The sequence below is a fragment of the Corvus moneduloides genome, chromosome 9, assembly GCF_009650955.1.
Source record: "Corvus moneduloides isolate bCorMon1 chromosome 9, bCorMon1.pri, whole genome shotgun sequence".
Taxonomy (NCBI): Eukaryota; Metazoa; Chordata; class Aves; order Passeriformes; family Corvidae; genus Corvus; species Corvus moneduloides.
Genome location: NC_045484.1, coordinates 24,183,482 through 24,203,923, shown reverse-complemented (window position 1 = coordinate 24,203,923; position 20,442 = coordinate 24,183,482). Strand labels below are relative to the sequence as shown.

The following is a 20,442-nucleotide window of genomic DNA, read 5'->3' as shown; positions in this document are numbered from 1 at the left end:
TCACCCCGCCACAGCCCTTCCCGGCATGGCCGGGCCCGGGCCAGCGGCGGCGCCCCCGCTGCCATGGCAACGCCGCCGCATCGCCGCACTGCGCCTGCGCGCTCCCCGCCCGCTGGCATTTTTAAACCCCCTGCGCGCGCGCTGGCGGTTGGTTTCCCCGAGGCGCGCTCTGATTGGCCGGGCGGGCCGTTCCCCGCCGCGCGTCGATTGGGCCGCGGCGGGCGGAGGGGGCGGGTTCTGCGCTCTGATTGGCCGGCGCGGAGCGAGGGCCGGCCGGGGCCGCAGAAGGCGCCGGGGCGGGCGGGACGCGGCGGGAGCGGCGGAGCGGGGCTTTGAGCCTGAGGGGCCGTCGGGGCCGCGCCGCTTTCCTCTCACGGCCGCTGCCCGGCTGAGCCGGGGGCTGCAGCGGGCAGGCCCCGCGCCCGGGAGAGGGAGAAGAGGAGAGTGCAGAGCTGCGGCCCTGCCCGGACCCCGTTTGGCCCGGCCCAGATCTGAGGTACCCACTTGGCGCCGGGAGGGCCCGCATCGCCCCCAGCCCCGCCGGGCACGCCGCGCCCGGTGCCCCTCTGCGAGTGCGGCTCTGGGTGTAAAGAGCTAGAGAGGCGGGGGGTAGTGGGTTTCAGCTTCGTGTTTGTCAAATGGAAACAGTGGGGCTTTAAAAAAAATTCCTCTTTTACAGGCTTAAGTTTGAGGATTATTTGGGCATTTGGCTATTCATGGGAATTAATTAACTGCCGCTGGAAACACGAGAGGGGCCTGAGTTCCTTAGGGGGCTGCCTTAAAAATAAAGGTCTTTCCTGGCAAGTGGAAATGCAGAGGAAGCACCTTTGCTTGGCAAAGTTTCATGCTTGACATAACTACAAAGAGACTTCTTGCTTATTTGTTAAAAGGTATTGAGGTGTTTGCCAAATTATATGGGCTGTCAATTGTTTTGTATGTTACTTTGTTTAGGCACCTCAAAAAAATCTAATCCCGCTTGTGTAAATAAGTTAATGTGATTACATGCTTATATCTTCAGGGCTCTTTGAAGTCTGACTGCAAGTTTTGCACTGTATTATTTGAGTTAAGCCAGAGCTTTATTTCAGAAGTCTTCAAATTTTAAGTGGTTTGAATGCTCACTTGAAATCCCAAGACTGAAACAGGGCTTTAGGAAGCTGATCTAGTGTTACATTTGCTAAATCAGTTTTTGTGTGCCATGGGAGTTTCTAATTAGTGATAACTCTCTTTTTCCCTAAGCTATATTCAGAGCAGCTTTTCCTTAAGCTTTGTCTGCAAACTTGTATTTTGGCCTACACATCTTCCAAGGTTCTACAAAGAAACCATCAGGTGGACAATAAAAGTTTTGTGTTGACTTCGTAACTCTGACAACTTTGTAGGACAAAGTTTCTGCTTTGTTGGCCTGGACTTGAAACAAAAAAAGTACCAACAGTTTATGTATCCTGAGCTTGGTTTTCTTACTCTGTCGTGCTTTTGTTCCTTCTTTTAAACATTGTAAGAGAACTATGTACCCTAATCCTTTTTTTTTTTTTATCTCTATGATCTTCCCAGATTTTTCCCAAAAGGATGGTCCCTTTCAGTTTCCCTCTGTCCAAGTGTGCACTTTGGGACCCAGTCCCCATGGGTGATGTCATTGGCGCACACATCACCTATTACAGGTATCAGTAACCTTTTCGGGGAAGGTTCAAATAAATTATGGACTATGTGATGCAAAGCCTCATTTTATCCTTTGATTCTGCTGCATGACAAGGCTCAAAGAGGAAGCAGTGTCTTTGCTATAAGTATATAGGGATTTTCATTGGAAAGATTTGAGTTTCCTTTGCTTTGTGTAACACAGTCCAGTGGCTTGATGATGCATCAGTCTAAAGTAACGTAAAATTTCTTTCCATTTTCTTCCCATATGGATAAGTGATACTTTTTAAAAACAAGCATTAAAAAGATTTTATGACTTAAACTTGCTTATTGTCTCTTTTTAGAAACCCCAAACTATCTGTGGTGGAGAAAACCTTGCGGCTTGCCTATCGCCATGCCAAGCAGAATGAAAAGAAATCATTTTCCTGTTTTTTGCTTGGGACCTTGGCAGTAGATGAAGGTAATTCTAAACATGAGGTAGACAGGCAATATTGTTTGGTTGGTTAAGCTGTCATTAAGGAGCCTGAGTTGTTGCCCTTGGACTCTAACTTTGTTTATTTATTTTGAAGATGGGGAAGGCATAACGCTAACAATAGACCGCTTTGATCCTGGCCGAGAGGTTGCTGGTGGATCAGGCAAAATTCCAACTGCATCCCTTCCTGGAGACTTTTTGATTCCATGTACAGTTAATGCCTGGGGACCTTGTTCAGATAATATTACAGTGCACAGTGCTGAAGATATCAGCTTGGCTTTCAAGGTAACCAGCTCTTAGGAACTTTTGGGTCTCTTAAACAGGGAACTGTCTGCTAGGCAGGATGCTGGACTATGCACAGGGCTTGATTTCCAGCACAGCAAGGGTATGGCTGAAGCAAGACTATGTAATTGTGTGAAATGAGCTGCTTGAGTGTCATTGCAAAGTGTATTGGAAACTGTTGAAATCAGTTAGACCTCACAGGTGTTTAAGGATCACACAGTCTTTAATCTTGGATTAAAATCTTGCTGATTGGCCAAAGTTTTTCGGCTGGTCTAAGCAGCAAAACAAAAGTAATAGCAGCAGAGTTACTTTAAGAAGAGAAAACAGCTTTTTTTCTTTTTTTCCTCAAAACTGTCATTCATGAGTTGCAGTATTTGGGCAGTTGTTGCTGAAGTGTTGCTAGGCAAGTGACTCACCCAAAATGTGTAAAGCTCTGTGTAGCTTAGCAGCCATAGCTGAAATGTGTGCCTGTTGCTTCTGTGCTGTAGACAAGTAATCTAGTAAATACACTTTCTGTTCATGTAAACTTTTCCCTGTAGCTGCTGTAGTGTGTAGTGTTTTATAATACAAATTAAGCTTGCTTCACATATGAGCTTTCTCATGATGATACATCCAGATGTTAAATTACAAATTTCTTGAATGCAAGAAAGAAAACATTGACAAATCAGTTTGAGCCTTTTAGTTGTCTGTTATTGTATTAATTTTTATATAATTTGAGTAACCCCAGGTTTTCTAATATATCATAAAACAGTGCTAAGCTGTGCATAGCTAATTTTCAAGTGTATTCTGCATCATTCATTATATTCAGTAGAGCAGTGAGCTTTGGAGACCTGGGTTAATGGCTTTTTGTATAGTACCTATTGCAATAGTAGCTGTGATGAATAATTTGAGTTCCTAGTGTAATACATCTTGAATCATGGTAATCATGTGAAAATAATTTAGTGTATTTAACTCTTTTTTTTTTTTTTTTTTGTCTTACTTCTAGGGTCTGCAGCAGAGTCTGTGCAGTAAAGAATCTCTGGATCTTTCTAAACTGCTCACTCTTAGAGCTCACATTGTTTTCACAGAAAACCTGGATAACCTGCATTTTAATTTTCGCTGGGCTTCTCTTACTGTGGCGAATATTTTGGAATACACTCCTGTGAAGTCTGTTCCAATTATTCCAACAGCTCTAGCAAGAAATTTGAACAGTCCTATGAATATTGCACAAGTTCAAGGAACTTACAAATGTGGGTGAGTAACGGGTGGTGCTAAAACTGTCAAAGTTGCCTGTCAGTTTGTTGCCTTTCCTAAAGGAGGTAGGTAGGAGAGATCTTAACTTTACTTTGCTTTTTAGTAAAATAACTGGCATAAAAATAACATGTTTTCTGGCCTTGGAACTATATTAGAAGTTATGAACAAGAAACAGGAAATGGGGTGGAGCAAAAGCATTAACTGGTTCAGTTGGAGTTCTTGCTTTTGGCTTCAGTGAAAGGATCTTCCTGCTGGGGCAGGGGAGCACACCTCTAATCAACATAATAAATATGAACAGCTTCCAGCTTTTTAAGCAACGTCAGTGCTTGCCCTACAATGAAAATCAGATGAATGCAAACCAAAGCTTTTTTTCGTTAATTGTGCTTCTGAGATGATACTGGGGAGTCATCATTCTGACTGGTAACTAATTTAGTAGGATGAACTAAGGATAGATCCGGGAAATAATTTGAAGCAACTGAATGTCATTTTATTTGGAGAGGGACTTTACGAATGCCTCTCTAAAGGTTACTTTTCAAATTTAACATGACTTGTACTTCTGGATTTGTTATGAATACTACTTCTAGTATTCACTAAAATACTACAAATAGTACTAAATAAATTTTGTCCTTGATGACCCTTTGATACACAGGGAATTGATGAAAAGCTGGGGAGTTGCTGTAAGTGTGTGGAGTAAGAGTAGTTTTGATTTTTATTTTTTTTTTCTCAAACTTCTTTTCTTACTTTATTTTCTAAACTTGTACTTATCTCTTCAGGATTTTTTTTCCCTGAAAAACTGCCTTCCAAAATACTAAAAAAACCCAACTTTTGCTTTCTTTCAGCTACCTTACTATGGACCAAACACGGAAATTGCTTTTGCTTCTTGAGTCTGATCCCAAGGCTTATGCTCTGCCATTAGTTGGAGTGTAAGTGTTTGTCCAGATTAATACACACATTGATTTGAGATGTATCTGAGGGATTACATAGCAAAAACTTGGCAACAGAACTGTCTCTAATTAGATTTTTTTTCTTATTTCTAGGTGGCTGAGTGGAGTTACTCATATCTGTAGTCCTCAGGTCTGGGCCTGTTGCTTGCGATATTTGTTCAGTTCTTCAATTCAAGAAAGGCAAGTCACTTTTATGGGTAAAACATAGAAGCTATTGGCTGCCTAAAAAAGTATTCCACAGAATTGCATGACAACATGGGCTCTGCTCAAAGATATTTGAGGAAATTCTGTGATTTATAGGTTGTATAGAGGTAAGGCTGTCTGGCTTAAATGTTCTTTTTGGTTTTGGCTTCTGCACAAAAATTTTCTGTGACCAAAGTGTTGTAAAGCTGAGCTGATATCTCAAAGTCAGAAGAGGGTAAACATTAATATCATTAAGGTCACTGCATTTTAGTTTAAATAAGAAGCCACAAGCAGGAAACAGTAGTTTAAACAGTGGTGGGGTTTTGGTTTTGAACTTTTTTAGGGGTATTTTCTTTGAGATAAGTTTTCTTCCTGGTTGTGGCTGACCAACATATTGAAGCATATTGATTTGCAGCCTCTGCTGTCCTGTTATGACTTTCTGTTAAATGTTCAGTTTTTGTAAGCGTGTTTGCATTCTGGGGTATTTTTTCATTGTGACGTTAGTGAATAATCATTCCTCATTTTCTACATCTTTTCACTTGTAATATTTGCCAAGTTTTATCTGTATGGAAGCTGAGAGAGAGTTCAGGTATTCCTAGTTTGAAACTGCACCTCAGGTAAATGAGACTTTGAAATAAGCTGTATGCATAAGCACTTCTGATTGACCACACTTGTTTTTAAATTATGAAATACAGCCACGTTTGGTGAACAGATGTGTCTGCAATTACAAAATAGACTTCTTTTCCTTAACAACTGAAATATGTCCAAACACAGATAAGAGACCAATTAGATTATTAGATAGGCAAGTTAGATGCTTGACTCTCATTAACTTTCACTGATTCCATCATGGATTAGGGAGATTTGATGAACCATGCAAACAGCATTAACCTCTGCAGGCTAACTGCCTAATCTGTGCATCATACGTTTTTAACTCTTTAAGCTGTAAGTATAATTTTGAAGTTGTATGAATGTGTTTTTCAAGCATCCTGTTTCTACTGCTTTTTCTATCACATATATTACTTAATGAAAAAGCAAACAAATAAAAAAATCCCACAAACAAGCATGTTACAAGGGCTATAAAAAGAAAAACTGTTCTGAAAGTAGTTCTACTTTTTTCTGGAAACACACGTTATTGTCATTATCCTTGGACTTGTTTTAAGTGCTGACTGTTGTTACTCACTATTCTCAACTTGTAGAAAAAGAGCTTCAATATAATTTTCCTTAAAAAGAAAATCTGTTTGCTAGTGAATGTTTTTTGAATGTTTAGGGATAACCAAGTCACTAACTGTCTTTATAATGCATCTTCAATTAAAAACTAAAATGAAAATAAAACACAGTATCATTCTTACAGATGTTTTCTTCTGTGTTGTGCTTAAAGTCTTCCAGGAATTCATTTAAAGTGCTAAGTGATTGTAAAGGTTTGAAATACAAAGGAGATAAATTATTCCCATTTCTCTACTTTTCTTGCATGTGGCTACGGTCATAAATCCATCTGCACAATCTATAGCTCAGCACCACTCAAAATGTGATCCATCAGTTTGCTAAACTGTGTGAAAATTTGCTCACTGTATTGAGAATTTAAGGGCCTCCTTCCTGTTTAAGTTATTTAAAGATGTGGTTTTCTTCTGTTTCAGGGTTTTTTCAGAATCTGGAAGTTTTCTTATTGTGCTTTATTCATTGACACACAAGGAACCAGAGTTTTATGAGTGTGTTCCATGCAGTGGGCAGACTGAGCTGGGGTTTCAGATCCTAACTTGCCATGAAACAGTTCACCTCTTCAAAGTAAGTGTCTTGCTTTCCTGCTGCATTGTGGTAAAATTTGCCTTAGTCATTATGATGTGACCCAAATGGATCTGCAGTGTTTGAAAATGATGTAGCTCTATAAAGCTGCTTTTTCCTGGTGATTATTGTAAATTCAGTTTGTCCCTCAAATTGAGAAGTTGCTTCCAAAGTCAGCACTGCTCACTTTTCTAATAGCGTTAAGGATCTGTCTTTCAAATGTACTGTGCTGTGTTGTACTTGGTTAGTGTTCCTTCCTGCTAGTGACCTTCTGGCCTTCTGAGCAGAGACTCAGACTTCCTATAGCATTTGTTAGTCTGGTGTGCTCTGTGCCCCTTGGCCACATCTGACAGCTGCTCTGGGTGATGCTTGCTGGAGAGCAAAGCTGAGTGTCGTGCTTTGCCTGAAGTTGAATGCGAAAAGGAATTCAGTGGTTGCTAATTTCATCAAATTTTATCTTTGTGCAAAGTAACTCTTTGAAAGAATTTGACACCATGTCTGGGAGATGGCTAGTAAGGTTTGAGGAAGTTCTAGGAAATCTCAGTTCCTAATGTGTCTTCCTAGGCTTGTGCAGAACCTGAAGCTGAGTTGTTAATTTGCTCAATAAATGCTGCTGTGCTCTGTCAGAGAAGCAGTGAGTGTAACATGTCCTACACAGTTCTCTTCCCAATTGAATTTCCTTGTTTTCAGGGCTGCCTTCTACCTTCAGCCTAGGGACAGCTTAGCTTTCTGAAGATGACAGATCTCTCCACAGAAGCTCACTTCTGTTGTCTCCAGGAGTTGCCCAGCTGTGGTGTGTGAAACAGTACAGGAACGTTTGCTGTTTCCTGTAGTGGTGACAGCCCTGGAGGAGTATCTGAGCAGTTACAGTGAGGAAGCATCTGCTCATGGCTATAATTAGCCCAACTACTTTACAGAGTAGCAGGGAAACAGTGTTGAACAGAAAGGGAAGTTGCCTGCCTCCTTGCAGTGGTGAAAAATTTGAAAGTAGGGGACAGGCAGCAAATAATCACATAAATGTCCTTAAAGCTGTTTCTTTGGAAGTAGTGCCTCAGTGATTGAAAGTTTGAAGGTTTCTTGCTTCACAAATATGGAACACTTCATTCCAGAATGTTGAGCCATCAGACAAGAATTCTATCCAGTTTGAGTTGAGTGCAGAAAACCAAAATGCAGAAACTGAGTTCTTCAGCAGAATTTGCAAGAAACTACCAATCAAAAGGTAAATCTTTCAGATGCCATTTATATGCAAAAATGAAGTATTTATTGGATGAAGTTTTTGATCTGTTCTGTGCTATGTGTCAGTTTAGCTGTACATACATTTTCTTGCATTAAAATCTGTGTAAGTGCTTTTTATTATCCCTAGAGTTACTAGTTTTCAAGTAAGATGGCTGTATTCCAAGAAAAACTACTTGGTACTGGTGGTTGTAATTTATACAATGGATGTTTCTAAAAAGGCTTCCTCACTGATGAGGCTTAGTTCACTGTATTAAGCTTTAAGTGAGATCTGTCCTTTGAAGCAAATCTCTAATTGAAATCTACTTGAGTTGGTAATTCCTTTTTTCTTCCCGCTTTTTGGAGCTTCAAGACCTGGATAGGTTGAACCTCTAGTGATTTTTAAGAACCTCAGTCAAATCCATCAAATTTTTATCTAGAAACTGGCCTTTATTTTCCTTCAAACAATGTTACAATCTTCACTGTAGCACCTCCTATCTTTTAAATATAAATCAGTGCTTTGCTGTTAGAATGTCACTTTAAAGGTGTGTTTGTGTGAGGCTGTGGGGAGAGAGGGTTTTTATCTCCTTGCCCAAAAGCAGTATTTGTATTTTCATCATTTGATCTTAGAACTGTTTGCTGGGTGATCTCCTCAGCTAACCAGGGAGAAGATGGTTAGCAACTGCGTCTTGAAAAAATCATGTTTTTCAATGTGCCATCTACAATGCATCAAGTTTCATGTTACTGCTGCCAAATCTGACAAGCAAACATTTTTACTTTGATTTATTTTGGTTTTAGTCCTCCCCAAGGCTCTTCACCCAGCAAGCTGTCAGCAAGTGATCACGACTCTGGTGTGGAAGATGAGGATTTATCCCCCAGACCAATTCCAAGTCCTCACCCAGTGAGTCAACAGGTAACTAAACAAGTAGTTGTTCTGGGTATCTCAGATGTGATAGAGCAGCAAAACTCATTGTAAGGGAACTGGACAGTGTAAAACTTCTCTCTCAAAGTGCTAGCAGGGTAAAACAGTGAAGAAATGAACCAAAAGTCCCAACTCCTGCTCTAGTTAACCTGCCATTTTTCCAGGATTCTAGATACTTTAATTCCTGTACCATGCTATGGTTTGGGAACAGAGAGAGTAGTTTCTACTTTAGGAATCTCACTGTTACTGAATGGAAGAGCTAGGGTGTCTTGAGACAGAGACAGCAAGCTCTTCTGGTTTTTTATTGCATTTACCCAAAAGATCTGCTGCTCTGTCCTTTTTCTGCTGAAGTGTGTACAAATACAATAAATACCAGTGCTTGTACAGCATAGGTGTAGAAGGATGTGATAGTTGTGTATAAAATATGTTCTGTTGCCACTATCTCCTGGGTCTAAGAATAGTGAGAGGGAACTTATAGTCTATTTCTAGAAAGGGAATATCCACATTCTGAAATGTTCTCCTGAATTACATGGAGCATTCATTTGGCAGACGTGGCTGTTGCGCTATATGAAAGGAGTTTTGTCCTTTAAGAATGATCCTAGAGATCTTGCTGCTTTTTCTGTACCTGGATTCTCCAATCATTTAGGAATGTGTTTAACATGTAGTTGGTTTGGGGCTGATAATCATCATATATTGATTTTAAATGAAAATGTTTTCTTTGAGGAAATCCTGCATTCAAAGAGCAGACAATGTTTTAAATTATCATACATGTGTGTAATTGTTCCTTCAGGTTACCAGAGTTTTTCCTTCAGTGCCAGAGCTGTCACTTATTTTGGATGGGAGTTTCATAGAATCAGGACAACCATCTAAGCCTGTGGGGACTTCAAATGCTAAAAGTCTACCCACAGGGCCAAATCAACCTATTAGAGAGAAGTGGTGCATGAGATCTACATGTCACCCCAGCCAGCACTCTGAAGACAAGCAGAACTTTCCTGCTAATATGGGAGATCCCTCTCTGAGACGATTACCAAATCCTATAAGCCAGAAAATTCCAGCTTCAATGCCTTGTAGGGGAAATCAAGCTCCACTACAGCAGCAGGTGCAGTGTAAGAAAGCTTGCCCTCAATCAAGAAAAAGTTCGGGATCATCCTCTTCAACCCCTTGTAGTGGGCCTTCCCCAGATACATCTGTGCACCACCCCAGAAAGCCATTGGAAAAACTTGTGTTAAATCCTGAAACTGTCACACCACAGGGAGAGCCTCCAGTTAGGAGAACATCAATATCTGGTTCCAAGCAGCTTCCTGCTGTCACACAGCCAGTCCTCCACAACTCTGCTTTGTTACCACAGAGCTGCAGACAACCACCAGACCTGCAGGTGCCAGTTCAAGTGCCACCTTCTTGTCCAGCATGCAGCTGTCAGTGTCCTGCTTCTCTCCAGTATAATCCCATAAACTCATGGCAAGGAATTGGTAAAATGAGCCCCAAATATGGAGTGGAAATCCAATCGGAGATGGCTCAGCAAAATCCTTGTACAGTTTTCCATCAAAATATCATTTGCCCAAATGTTTGCTGCAACCCAGGATATGCCACAAGCAGCCCTATAAACATGAAATATCCTGGGAAAACAGGGAGCTGTTCTCTTGACAATGGCTTATCACCTGGAATAAGGATGCCGTCAAGTGCAAGCTCCTCGAGTCCACAGTGCTGTGCAGCCCACTCCCCGTGCCTGCACACGCCTGCTCCTGCAGCAGCATCAGATAATGGAATGATGGGATTATCTCCAGATGCATACAGGCTTCTTACTGAGCAAGACAGACAACTCAAATTACTTCAAGCTCAGGTTTGTGGAAATGTCAGCTTTCTCCTCTCCCCTCTTAGTGATTATGTTTTGATAGTTCCTCTGCCAAAGTGATTAAATTAACTGTTGTCTATCCATGTTGGAACAAGGGAGCCTGTCGTACCAGCTGCAGTCTGGGCATGGAAAGGGGACTCAATTAGCTCTACCAACTGGCGTCCCTTAAATAAAAATTACTTGACTCACATCTAATTAGATTTTGCATGTATTTTTATGGTATTTCCATAACATGAAGGTTTATTTTTAGTTGACTGTTTGTAGTGCAAACTAATACATGTTCTATATAAATGCTTTTCTATATACATTCTTGTCTGTGTAAAAAAAAAAAAAAATTACTGCATAGGATATAGGCTTTGGAATTATTGTAAACATACAGATGTAGCACAGAATGTTCTCATATGTTACTTTTTCCACCTTCAAGCCTGCAGCTCCCTGAGCTGTTGCTTTGAAAACTTAAGTTGTCTGCATCAATTCCTGATTGATCAGGTCTTTGTTGCTGTGCTAGAAAACTGGACTTTGGGAGTCTTGCTGAGTTCTGTTGTTTTACCAGGTTAAGTTTCTTCAAAATACCAACCCTTTGATTCACCTGGTGGCCCTGTATTTTGCAGAGTATGATTGGGGGCCGAAGAGCCCGAGTCTAAATTTTGCTGCTGGTGATGAACAAGACAAACAGGGAAGTTTGCAGTACTTAAACTAGAAAATTACAGCTGGAATATGTTTTTGGTATAGTTCCTGTGTGTAAAATCAAGCTCCCAAAGCATGGCTTGTGCGTGAGGGAAACCCCTCCTTAATGCAGCTTTCACTGTTACTGTATTTCTCCCTGGAGCTGCAAACTAACTGGTGAGCAGGGTGGATGAAAATCCTAGAGAGAAGATTGCCTGGCAACCTTAATTTTATCATTTAATTGCTTAGCTTTGTAATTAATACAAAGTTGGTGCAGGGACAGTTGGCAAGTAAGTCAGTTAATAGGCTTTGTATGTGAATGAAAGGGGAGGAACACTTCCAGCAAGTGAGTTGCAAATAGGCTTTACCCAAGTTGTCTTGGTGCTGCCTCTGCCAATGTACTTAAAGATCTTCTGTGCTAGCTCTGCCAATATCAAAATTGGTGTTTTGATTTATGCTGTGTGCACTGCTGAGAACTGGAAGGTGTTCAGACTGCTGTGGCAGTGCAGCTTGGATTTGAATCCAGATCTTAGCAGAAGCAAATGAATTCACTTTTGCCTGTTACAGCTTATATTTTATTGTCCATATCCTAACTTTGTGATGACTGTTACAGATCCAGCGCTTACTGGAAGCACAGGCTCGCCAGGCGGGTTCCTCGGAGCTGGGAGCCACCAGCCAGGCTGTGCAGCCGGAGAAGCCAGGGGACCTCGTTTCCATGGAAACACAGACCTCACCACAGTCACACAAGAGGAAAAGTGTGAGCGTTGCTGTGAGCACAGGTAACGCTGCATTCTTTTAAAACAGACTGGCTGGCACCACTTTTTCTGGATGTTTCTGTGGTTTGTTTGGACATGGAGGAAGTGTTTTGCAGAAATGCTGAGGCTGGGCAAACATGCACCTAGATCCAAAAGACATCTAAGTTGTTGAGGTGTTATTTGCAAGTTTAGGCTGAAGTTACTTTTGTCTTTGATTGCCATCACTGAAAGAATTATTTTTCTGATAGCTTTAGAAAGGTGTTCTATTTAAAATCGTGTCTTATTGAAGCATAACTACACATCTTTTTTGATTTAATATACTGCTCTGAAAAGTAATAGCTTCTATGCCAAATAGTGTTCCAATAAATATATTATTGATGATGTTCGTAAATCATGCATGAAGAGGAGATTGTATTTGCTTTAAGTTAGGCAAGTTATGCAGCTGTATCTGTACAGCTGCATATTAACATATTGGTTCCTGTTAAATCCATGGAAGTGTTGTGGTTAGTCTGGAGGAAACTTTGAAACAGGCTCAAGGTCAATGCATTAAAATGATTTAATACAACCATTTCTTTTCATCAAGTATGCTTTGGAAAAACTGGGACCTGAATGATGTTTTGGCAACTTCTAGCTGATTTAAACAGTAAATCACTTTCCAAATGGTGAAAGAAACATGAACGGGAGAGAATTATTCCTCTAGCTATACAAAGCCAAAGGGTCTCAGAAGAAAGTAATGACTTTTCCTAAATAGTTAAATCTCTAATTTTGTCCTAGGTGCTAGTTTATTTTGGAATACAGCCTCAGAAAAACAAGGCAACTCCATACCACAAGGGAAAAAAGAAGATGGAGAGATTTCCAAGGAGGACATAAGCATTTCAATTAATGCTGAACAAGATGCAAGTAATACAAGTATTGCTTCTTCCTTAAGGGTGGTTGACATGCCCAGCTTTGTAGAGAGTATTCACCTTGTGGAAGAAGGAACTAATCAGAACACTCCCCAGTAAGTAACCAGAAACACACTGTGCTCACATAATGGGCTGAACTGTCTTACATAAGTTACTACTTCTGTAATATTTTTTTCTTCAGGAGTTATAAATAGTCTGACTTCAGTTGTTGTGTTCTCTCCCTTCTTGATTTTTTTATTTATGCTTTGAATTGTACAGCTCACCAAAACACAGTTGCCCTTAGAGTCTGCATTTATCAGTGATGCAGATGTAGCTCCCCTGCCTATCAGCAGCAGCTGATGGCAAAAGCCTTTGACTTGCAAAAGCATGCACTGTGCTGGCAGCATTCCTTTTCTTACCTTGAATCCTGACTGGAAAAGGAGATGCTGCTATAGTCAGTTGTTTTCCTACAGTGGCTTTTCCTTGTCAGCATTCAGAACCCTTCCAGTTCTGAGGGGTTGGGATGAGGAGTTTGATTATGTGGCGATTCCCTGAGTTTCTGTTTATTTTATGCCTAATTGCTTTGTGTGTGGTGCATGCACGTACTGACTTCACTGCTGTTAATTTAATTATTTTTAAGCTCAGATTCTTTGTAGTGCAGTGACTAATTTCAGACTAATTTGGGAAGTGATTTAAAAAATATTTTTAATTATCTATATGGATGCTATTTCTACATAGGAATAGCTCAACAATTTAGCACTTTAGTGATCTAATACTGTCTAAGTATAAAAAGCCAAAGGAGAGGGAATACCCTTCCAGTTAAATTAGGTTTCTAAAATATTCAAATTGAGAAAGATGATGGTAATTAAGCTATAACTTAACTATTCATAGTCCTTGATTAAAGTACTATCTGCAAACATATACTGCTACCACAAATACTATGGATTCAGATCAATCTTATGAACATTGTATTAGGACAATGCCATCTTAAGATTCTCTTCAACTTGGATTCATAAACCTGTAAAATAGCTGTGAAGTATCTTATAGTAAGAATGTAGAGCATCACACAGATTTCTTTGAGGAGGAGGAGGGGAACATTTTTGGGAATGATGAATAATTGCTAGTGTAACAGTAGCTGATAACCTACACTGACTATCTGGTATGTCACGTGGTTTAAATCTTATCGCTTTCAACACAGGCAATTGATCGGTTGAGTTCTGAAATTCCCTTATCTTACACTTGTCTCCTCAGGAGGAACAGGAAGGGGGAGGAGGGTCGTTTAAGGATCTTCTTGGGATGATAGTAGTATTGATATGTCTGGTCTCCAGAGGCTTATGCCATGCACAGACCAACTGAGGGGGGTGCAGAGCATTGTGTTGTAACTCATTCAGAGTATTTACCCTTTTTACCCTTTATAGCTCTTCTTTCACATCTCTCACTGAAAAGTATTTCAACTAGGCGTTTGTTCTCAGTTTGTGATATTCAGTGTACTTGTAACTTGTAACTGTCTTTGAGAGGTTTTTAAACTGCCACAGGAATCCCATGATAAGTTATGTAGCTTGGTAAAAGCTGCTTTTTGAATGTCATGTGTCAGAGCATACGGAAGGTATGCGTTCCTAAAGGCTTGTAACTTTCCCTTCGTCTGGTTTAAGGTTAAGTTGTAGTGTGTCACTGGGTTTTGACTACTCCAGAGATGCTGTTGCCGCTTTGAAATCATCTTTTGAAAACCTGGTCAGGCTGTTGTAGTTGCACACTTGGAGGTGTATTTTCTCAGTCCTCATATGACTTTTGAAAGAAAGTGACTGCAGAAAGGAGCAAAGCCTCAAGCAGCAAGCAAACTAAAACCTGTTAGGATCTGTTTGCAGTACTTGATTGTTCTCTTGCTCTGATGTTCATGAAAAAATAAAGTACGTGTAGTGGTAATGATGCTTTTGCTGTTTCAAGGAAGTATGTAGCTATCTTGGTGTTCTCTTCCAGAACTGGAAACTTTTCCCAAGCACTTGTTCGTGGTTCATCGTTGGAAGAAAATGTCAGTGTGTCTTTACAGAAAGAGCCATCGGAGGGAGCCAGGAGCCAGGTGGTGGTAACAAGTGAGCAGAGCTCTGAGCCACCCACCTCGCTGCTGCCTCGGCAGCCCTCAGAGGAGCAGAAGCTTTACCAGGACTTACTGGTAATTCATGCACATTTTTATATTCTGCACTGAGTGCAACAGTCAGAACAGCACCCTGCTGAAGTTATGATGTGGTATTGGCATGAATGAAAACTGCGTGTGGTTTTCAGATTCACATTGTGCTCTACAGAAGGCTCCAAGTTTGTGGTTCTTCAATATTTTTTTAATGTTTAAGTGGTTATTTTGTAGTTCTCTTTCATGCATACCTGGAGTACTGCCTGTTACCTAATAAATAATAATTCTTTAATTCAAAGATATCCGCTGATAACTTTCCAAATTAGTGGCCTTTAAAATAACACAGCATTTTACATTCAAGTCCCTTAAAGGGCAGATATTTTAATCTTGAAGAGTATCAGTACGTGATGTGTTTAAATTCAGAAGAGACTCTTATAGAAAGCTTGAAGTGTAAGATGTTCTAGTGTTTGACTACACTGCTGTGAGTTTAAGTGATTGCATCTGAACTGAATCTGAATTTTCATTCTTTAGCAGAATATGCTATTAATCCATCAAGTTGTATTTGAAGTTGTGTAAGAATAAGTCAGGATTTTGGTATTTGACAGCTCCTGTATGTCATGATGTTTTTGCCATGTGGTCTTTTCCCTGCTCCCTTTTTCTGTAGGGCCAAGTAAACCACCTCTTGAAGTCCTCAGAAGAGCAAGATCACTTGCCTTTAAAATCAGGATTTGTTAATGGTGATGGTCCTAAGTGTCAGGATATTGATGGTGCAGCAGAATTGGCTTCAGAAACTGACACAGGAGGGGTGGACAAAGAGAGTGTCATTAGTGCCACACTCAAACAGCTGAGGAGTCTTGGAGTGACAGTGGACTCACCTGGCAATATGAAGGAAAATACACATAAAGTGGAGAATGCCAGGTAAAATACTGGTGGTTTCAAACAGTAATGTGTAGATACAACTGAAAATGAAGATTTGGCTCAATGAGTCAAGAGAAGACTCTTTTCACTGCCGCTGGGATTTGGGTGCAACTTGATCTCCATTTTCTGCAAAATTGAAACGCTGCCTCGTGCTATGGGCATTTCAGATAGGTTTAAGGGCTCTGCTAGCAAAACTCAGATTATTTAAATATAATACAAGTAGCTCTAGCTGTTAGAGCATCTGGTGATTCTTAAAGCATTGTGCATGCAGGTCCCTAGAATAACAAGGAAGCTTTTGGCAGTTCTTTGGTCTGTGTCAAAGTATTCTAGAGAAACTCTGGACTTGGGAGACTGAATGTTAAGCAGCTGTGTGTTTTGTCATTGCTTCTTAACCTTTGTCTTGCACTTTACCAGAATATGTGAAATTGGTATTGTGGCTTTGGTGTCTAATCAAAACTGGTTCTCTCCTAATTGCTTGTTACTGTGGGGACTGTGCCTTGCACAGAGAAAGTGCTGGGGAGGGAAACTCTCTTGTTGAAACAGAGGAAGGAACAGAGCAGTAACTTCTGAAGGAGGGTTTTTAGGCACAGGAATTTACTTGTGTAGCTGTGTAGGCATAGGCTGACTGCCTGGTACAGCTTCACTTTCATCCTTACTGTCTTCTTGGTCCTAGGATGTAGCTATTATGTAAACAAAAAATCTAACCACCTCCTAATTAATCTTCTCTTCAGCCATGTGTCAAAAGCTGTTTCCAGTCATACAGTTTCTAACCTCTTTTCTCTCCTTTTTACTTGTATTTTATTGGGTGTTTTTCTGGAGTTTCTGGACTACTTTCCTGGCTGGACAGTCTGTCAGTGTTCTTTTAATGTCAATAACATGCTAATATGTGAGCCCATAAGGCAAAACTGGAACTCTTGGGGTTTTTTTCTTCAAACTTGGGGAGTGGGGTGGAGTTCTTCCTTCTGCCACTTTCAAGACTGATAAACAATTCTGAGAAAAGGTCCACAGCTTAGTAGAGAAGGAAACAACAGTGCAGCTCCATAGCATAAGTAGTTGTTGTTCTGAGCCAGTTTATTCTCCCTGGGCAAACTTCAGAATTTGTGCTCAGTGAAATAGGAAGCCTCTTAATATGAGGAGCTTGGGTTTGTGAGCTAGTATATGATGTATGAACTAAATGCAGTGGTTTACAACTGTTACTGGTGTACCAGAGCTTGTTCATTCAGTCTTTAAACATTTGAGATATAGATAGATAGATAGATATAGATAGGTATATAGATATATAGAGATATATATATATACAAGAAATTGCTGTATCAGGCAACAGAACAAATGAACATTTCCCATTTGAAGATACTTCAAAAACTAGAACCTTGTAGGCTTCTGGAAACAGATACTATGTCAGAGTTTCTGTAAAAATCCTGGAATTACCATGCATTGGGAAAGATGTTCTTGGTCTCAGTCACTGGGCTTGTATTTCTAGCTGTAAAGTTTGGGTTGGATGGTAGAATTCAGAGTTGTAGGATCAGACACACAATGTCACATTCACTGGTGAGAAAAGACCAAGAGCTCAAATCTGCTTTAAAAGCAAAACCAGCTCTCTAATCTGCTAGAGATGGGTGGCTCTTCATATGAGGGTGCTGTGTATTGAAGGGAATATCATCCATCCTCTGACAGTGTTTGGATACTGTGGGGGTGGGTAGCTGCTTTTCAGTATGTGCAGATAATAAGATCTCAGTCCTGATGGAGCTGTGGTGTTCAGAAGAAAGGAGAAATCAGTACACTGAGCAAAATGGTGAACTTCATGCTTTTCCTGTAATGCTAAGCTAACTTTTTGATGTTTTATTTCAGCATTTTGGCATGCATCAGTCCAGAAGCAGTGGTGCCTGGATTAAATTCCATGTCACTTGCCAGTGTCAGCATGTGTCCCAATGTTGTTGATCTGAGCATGGAAGCAAATGCTATAGCACTCAAATATCTCAGTGAAAATCAGTTATCCCGACTGTCTCTCAGTCGCTCAGGCCAAAACCCTCCTGCAGATTTCTCCTTCCAAGACATCTTGCAAACAAATATGGACAAGAGCATGGTGGGTCTGAGTTTAATTTCACCCAACAATATGTCCTTTGCAACCAAGAAGTACATGAAGCGATATGGGCTGATACAGGGCAATGACAGCAGTGAAGATGAAGAGGAGCTGCAGGCTCAAGATGGCAATTTTGGCACTGGTAAAAGCATGCCAGACAAGAACTGTACTCCTGTGTTGGACAGCTTCAGCCACCAGGCTGAATTATCCAAAAGAATGGATGGAAGACCTCTCGTTCACCTAAAAAGTCACAGCAGAGAGTTGACTACTAATACTTCTCCACCAGAATTAAACAGCCCAGGTTTAAGAAATCCTACAAATGAAATTTTTCCTCCCAGAACAGATCAAGCAGATGAAAACTCATTTCAGTTCCTAAAGGATTTAAAATCAAAAACCAGATTGTTACCTGGGAGGGTTGAATTCACTGAACAACCTGTCAGGAAAGATGGAGGAGATACTCAGGCCTTCTGTGGAAATCTACATACTCCAACTCTTGAAATGTTAAACCAGTCAAACAGCATAAATTCTGTTGGCACCATTCTTGATGTGAAACAACTCAGGCAATTACCAAAGCTGTTCTGAACATCCCCTGAGATGATTGCAACCACTGCTTCAAATCAGAGGGACCTCTCTGTAAAAGACTACAGGAAACCACAGATTGAGCTGTCTTTGAAGAGGTCACTCTGTTGTAGCAATGTAAAACTTGCAGAACTGAGTTTTCAGCCCAGCTCAGGGACAGCCACCTCAAAGTGCCTGGCTGAGGCAGTGCTGATCAGCATTGACATATGTGTGCACTTTTGTTTACAGTTAGGTGTGATTTTAAAGCATATTGAAGATGAATCAACCTGAGCCCAAGATGTACTTTTAATATAATTTTAACAGGGTGATTACTTAAGTGTTCTTCTGTTGACTTTTTAAAAACAGACTTTTCCGTGTTTGTGCCAACTGAGAGCCACTGATAATGTGTGTGGCAGAGCAGGGGTAAAGGAGCTAAAGCACTAATTTCTAGAAGTTTGTTGAAATGGTTGGATTACTGTGTGGGCATTGTGTCTGTGGGGAAGGGAGGTATAACTTTGGCTTTACTTTGCATAAAATTATTTTGAATTCAGCCAAAATGGCCCATGTAACTCTCTGTATCATGAAATCTTTGAAGGAAAGGGGGGAAAGCTGGCACTTTTAAAACTTTTGTGATTGTTTTTTTTCACCTCTGTGTTTTCTATTTATTTAAAATTACATACTGCTCATAAAGGTCAAAGGTTCCATTAAAAAAAAATTAATCTTTAGTTGTCTAATGCTGCCTTTATTTAAGACACATGTGGCTTCCCAGTCCTTGTTAGAATGGTTAACCTGAATTTCACTGGTTCACCTGCTACTGAACTCCTCAAGGATCTGATACTGGGTGATGGGCTATGCAGAAATAATAGATTTACTTTGTTCTGAATTAATACAGAAATATTCTGTCACCAAGCACTACAGTCTATTAATGAAGCAGCTCTTTTCCCATAACTTTGTGATGATAATATTGCACAAGGTGAAGAATTAGGCTGGAAGTGGTGATTCATTCCCACTCCTGGTGGGAGGACAGTGGAATGATGGTGGAGCCTTGTGTTTTCTCACTGGCCTTTTAGTACATCAGCATTCTCTAACAGGCATTGGAACAAACTCTGTTTTAGTGATGGCATTGTCTCAACAGCAGTTCAGCCGGTGGTGCTGACCTTGCCTTTCCTGTTCTGAGTGTTAAACTAGAGATTAAAACACCCCCCCCCCCGAAATCCTGGGCCTTTCCCAGTCAAATCCTAAGAACTGCAATGTTAGTTTGTGGTATGTTTGAGTGGGCACTAATTGCTAATTAATTTTTTACAGAATTAGTCTGTGATAAGCCGTGTGCCATTTTGAAGCCAGTAAAGAGAGAGGAAGGCAGCAGCTGCCTTTAAGCCATGTCAGAATTTCTCTTCTCACGCAGCCTCTTCCATCAACAAGGGTATTTGCTTCCTTTCAGGAAAGGTGCTACTTTGCTGTGCTGAAAAATAAAACCTTTCTCAGTCCCTGCATCTCCCCTGGATCAGGCATAAGCTTATTATCTGCCGGCACATTTTCTGCTGAATCAGTCAAAAAATAGTTAATGTTTTTGAACATTCCAGTGAGATGAATGAGGCAATTCATACCTCTGAGCTATTGTTGCAGGGTTTTGTTCTTTGTTTCCTATTGTAAAATGTCTGGAAACACAGGAAGATGACAGTTGTATTGGTTAATATTTTAAAGACTTTCTTCAAATGCTCAAGGGCTAGAAACAATTTGAAAACAAAAGCCAAACTACTTGCACACAGCTCAGGACAAGGGTGTGGTGTTATAGTAAGTTACACAAATCATATAATCCTGGACAGCAACCTCTGAGCAAGCAAAACATTAATTTACTGGACCAAAACAACAAAAAACACCCTTCCCTTTAAGCAGAATTTTCCTTTCATATTGTGGTGCTGAGTAATTTCAAAATGTCTGGATTTCT

The 20,442-nt window shown here is 40.5% G+C and overlaps 1 protein-coding gene across 1 annotated transcript; it reads left to right on the top strand.

Annotated features, from left to right (window-relative positions):
• The first annotated feature begins 296 nt into the window (after window positions 1-296).
• Window positions 297-19,219, top strand: STIL (STIL centriolar assembly protein). The gene is made up of 16 exons (XM_032118132.1): window positions 297-496; window positions 1,549-1,655; window positions 1,974-2,089; window positions 2,199-2,386; window positions 3,369-3,616; window positions 4,456-4,539; window positions 4,654-4,740; window positions 6,378-6,525; window positions 7,632-7,741; window positions 8,533-8,647; window positions 9,447-10,496; window positions 11,788-11,953; window positions 12,704-12,929; window positions 14,791-14,983; window positions 15,603-15,856; window positions 17,705-19,219. Exons 2-16 carry the CDS (start codon window positions 1,564-1,566, stop codon window positions 18,516-18,518), a joined length of 3,891 nt encoding a protein of 1,296 aa, XP_031974023.1. The 5' UTR covers window positions 297-496; window positions 1,549-1,563; the 3' UTR covers window positions 18,519-19,219.
• Window positions 19,220-20,442: the final 1,223 nt, after the last annotated feature.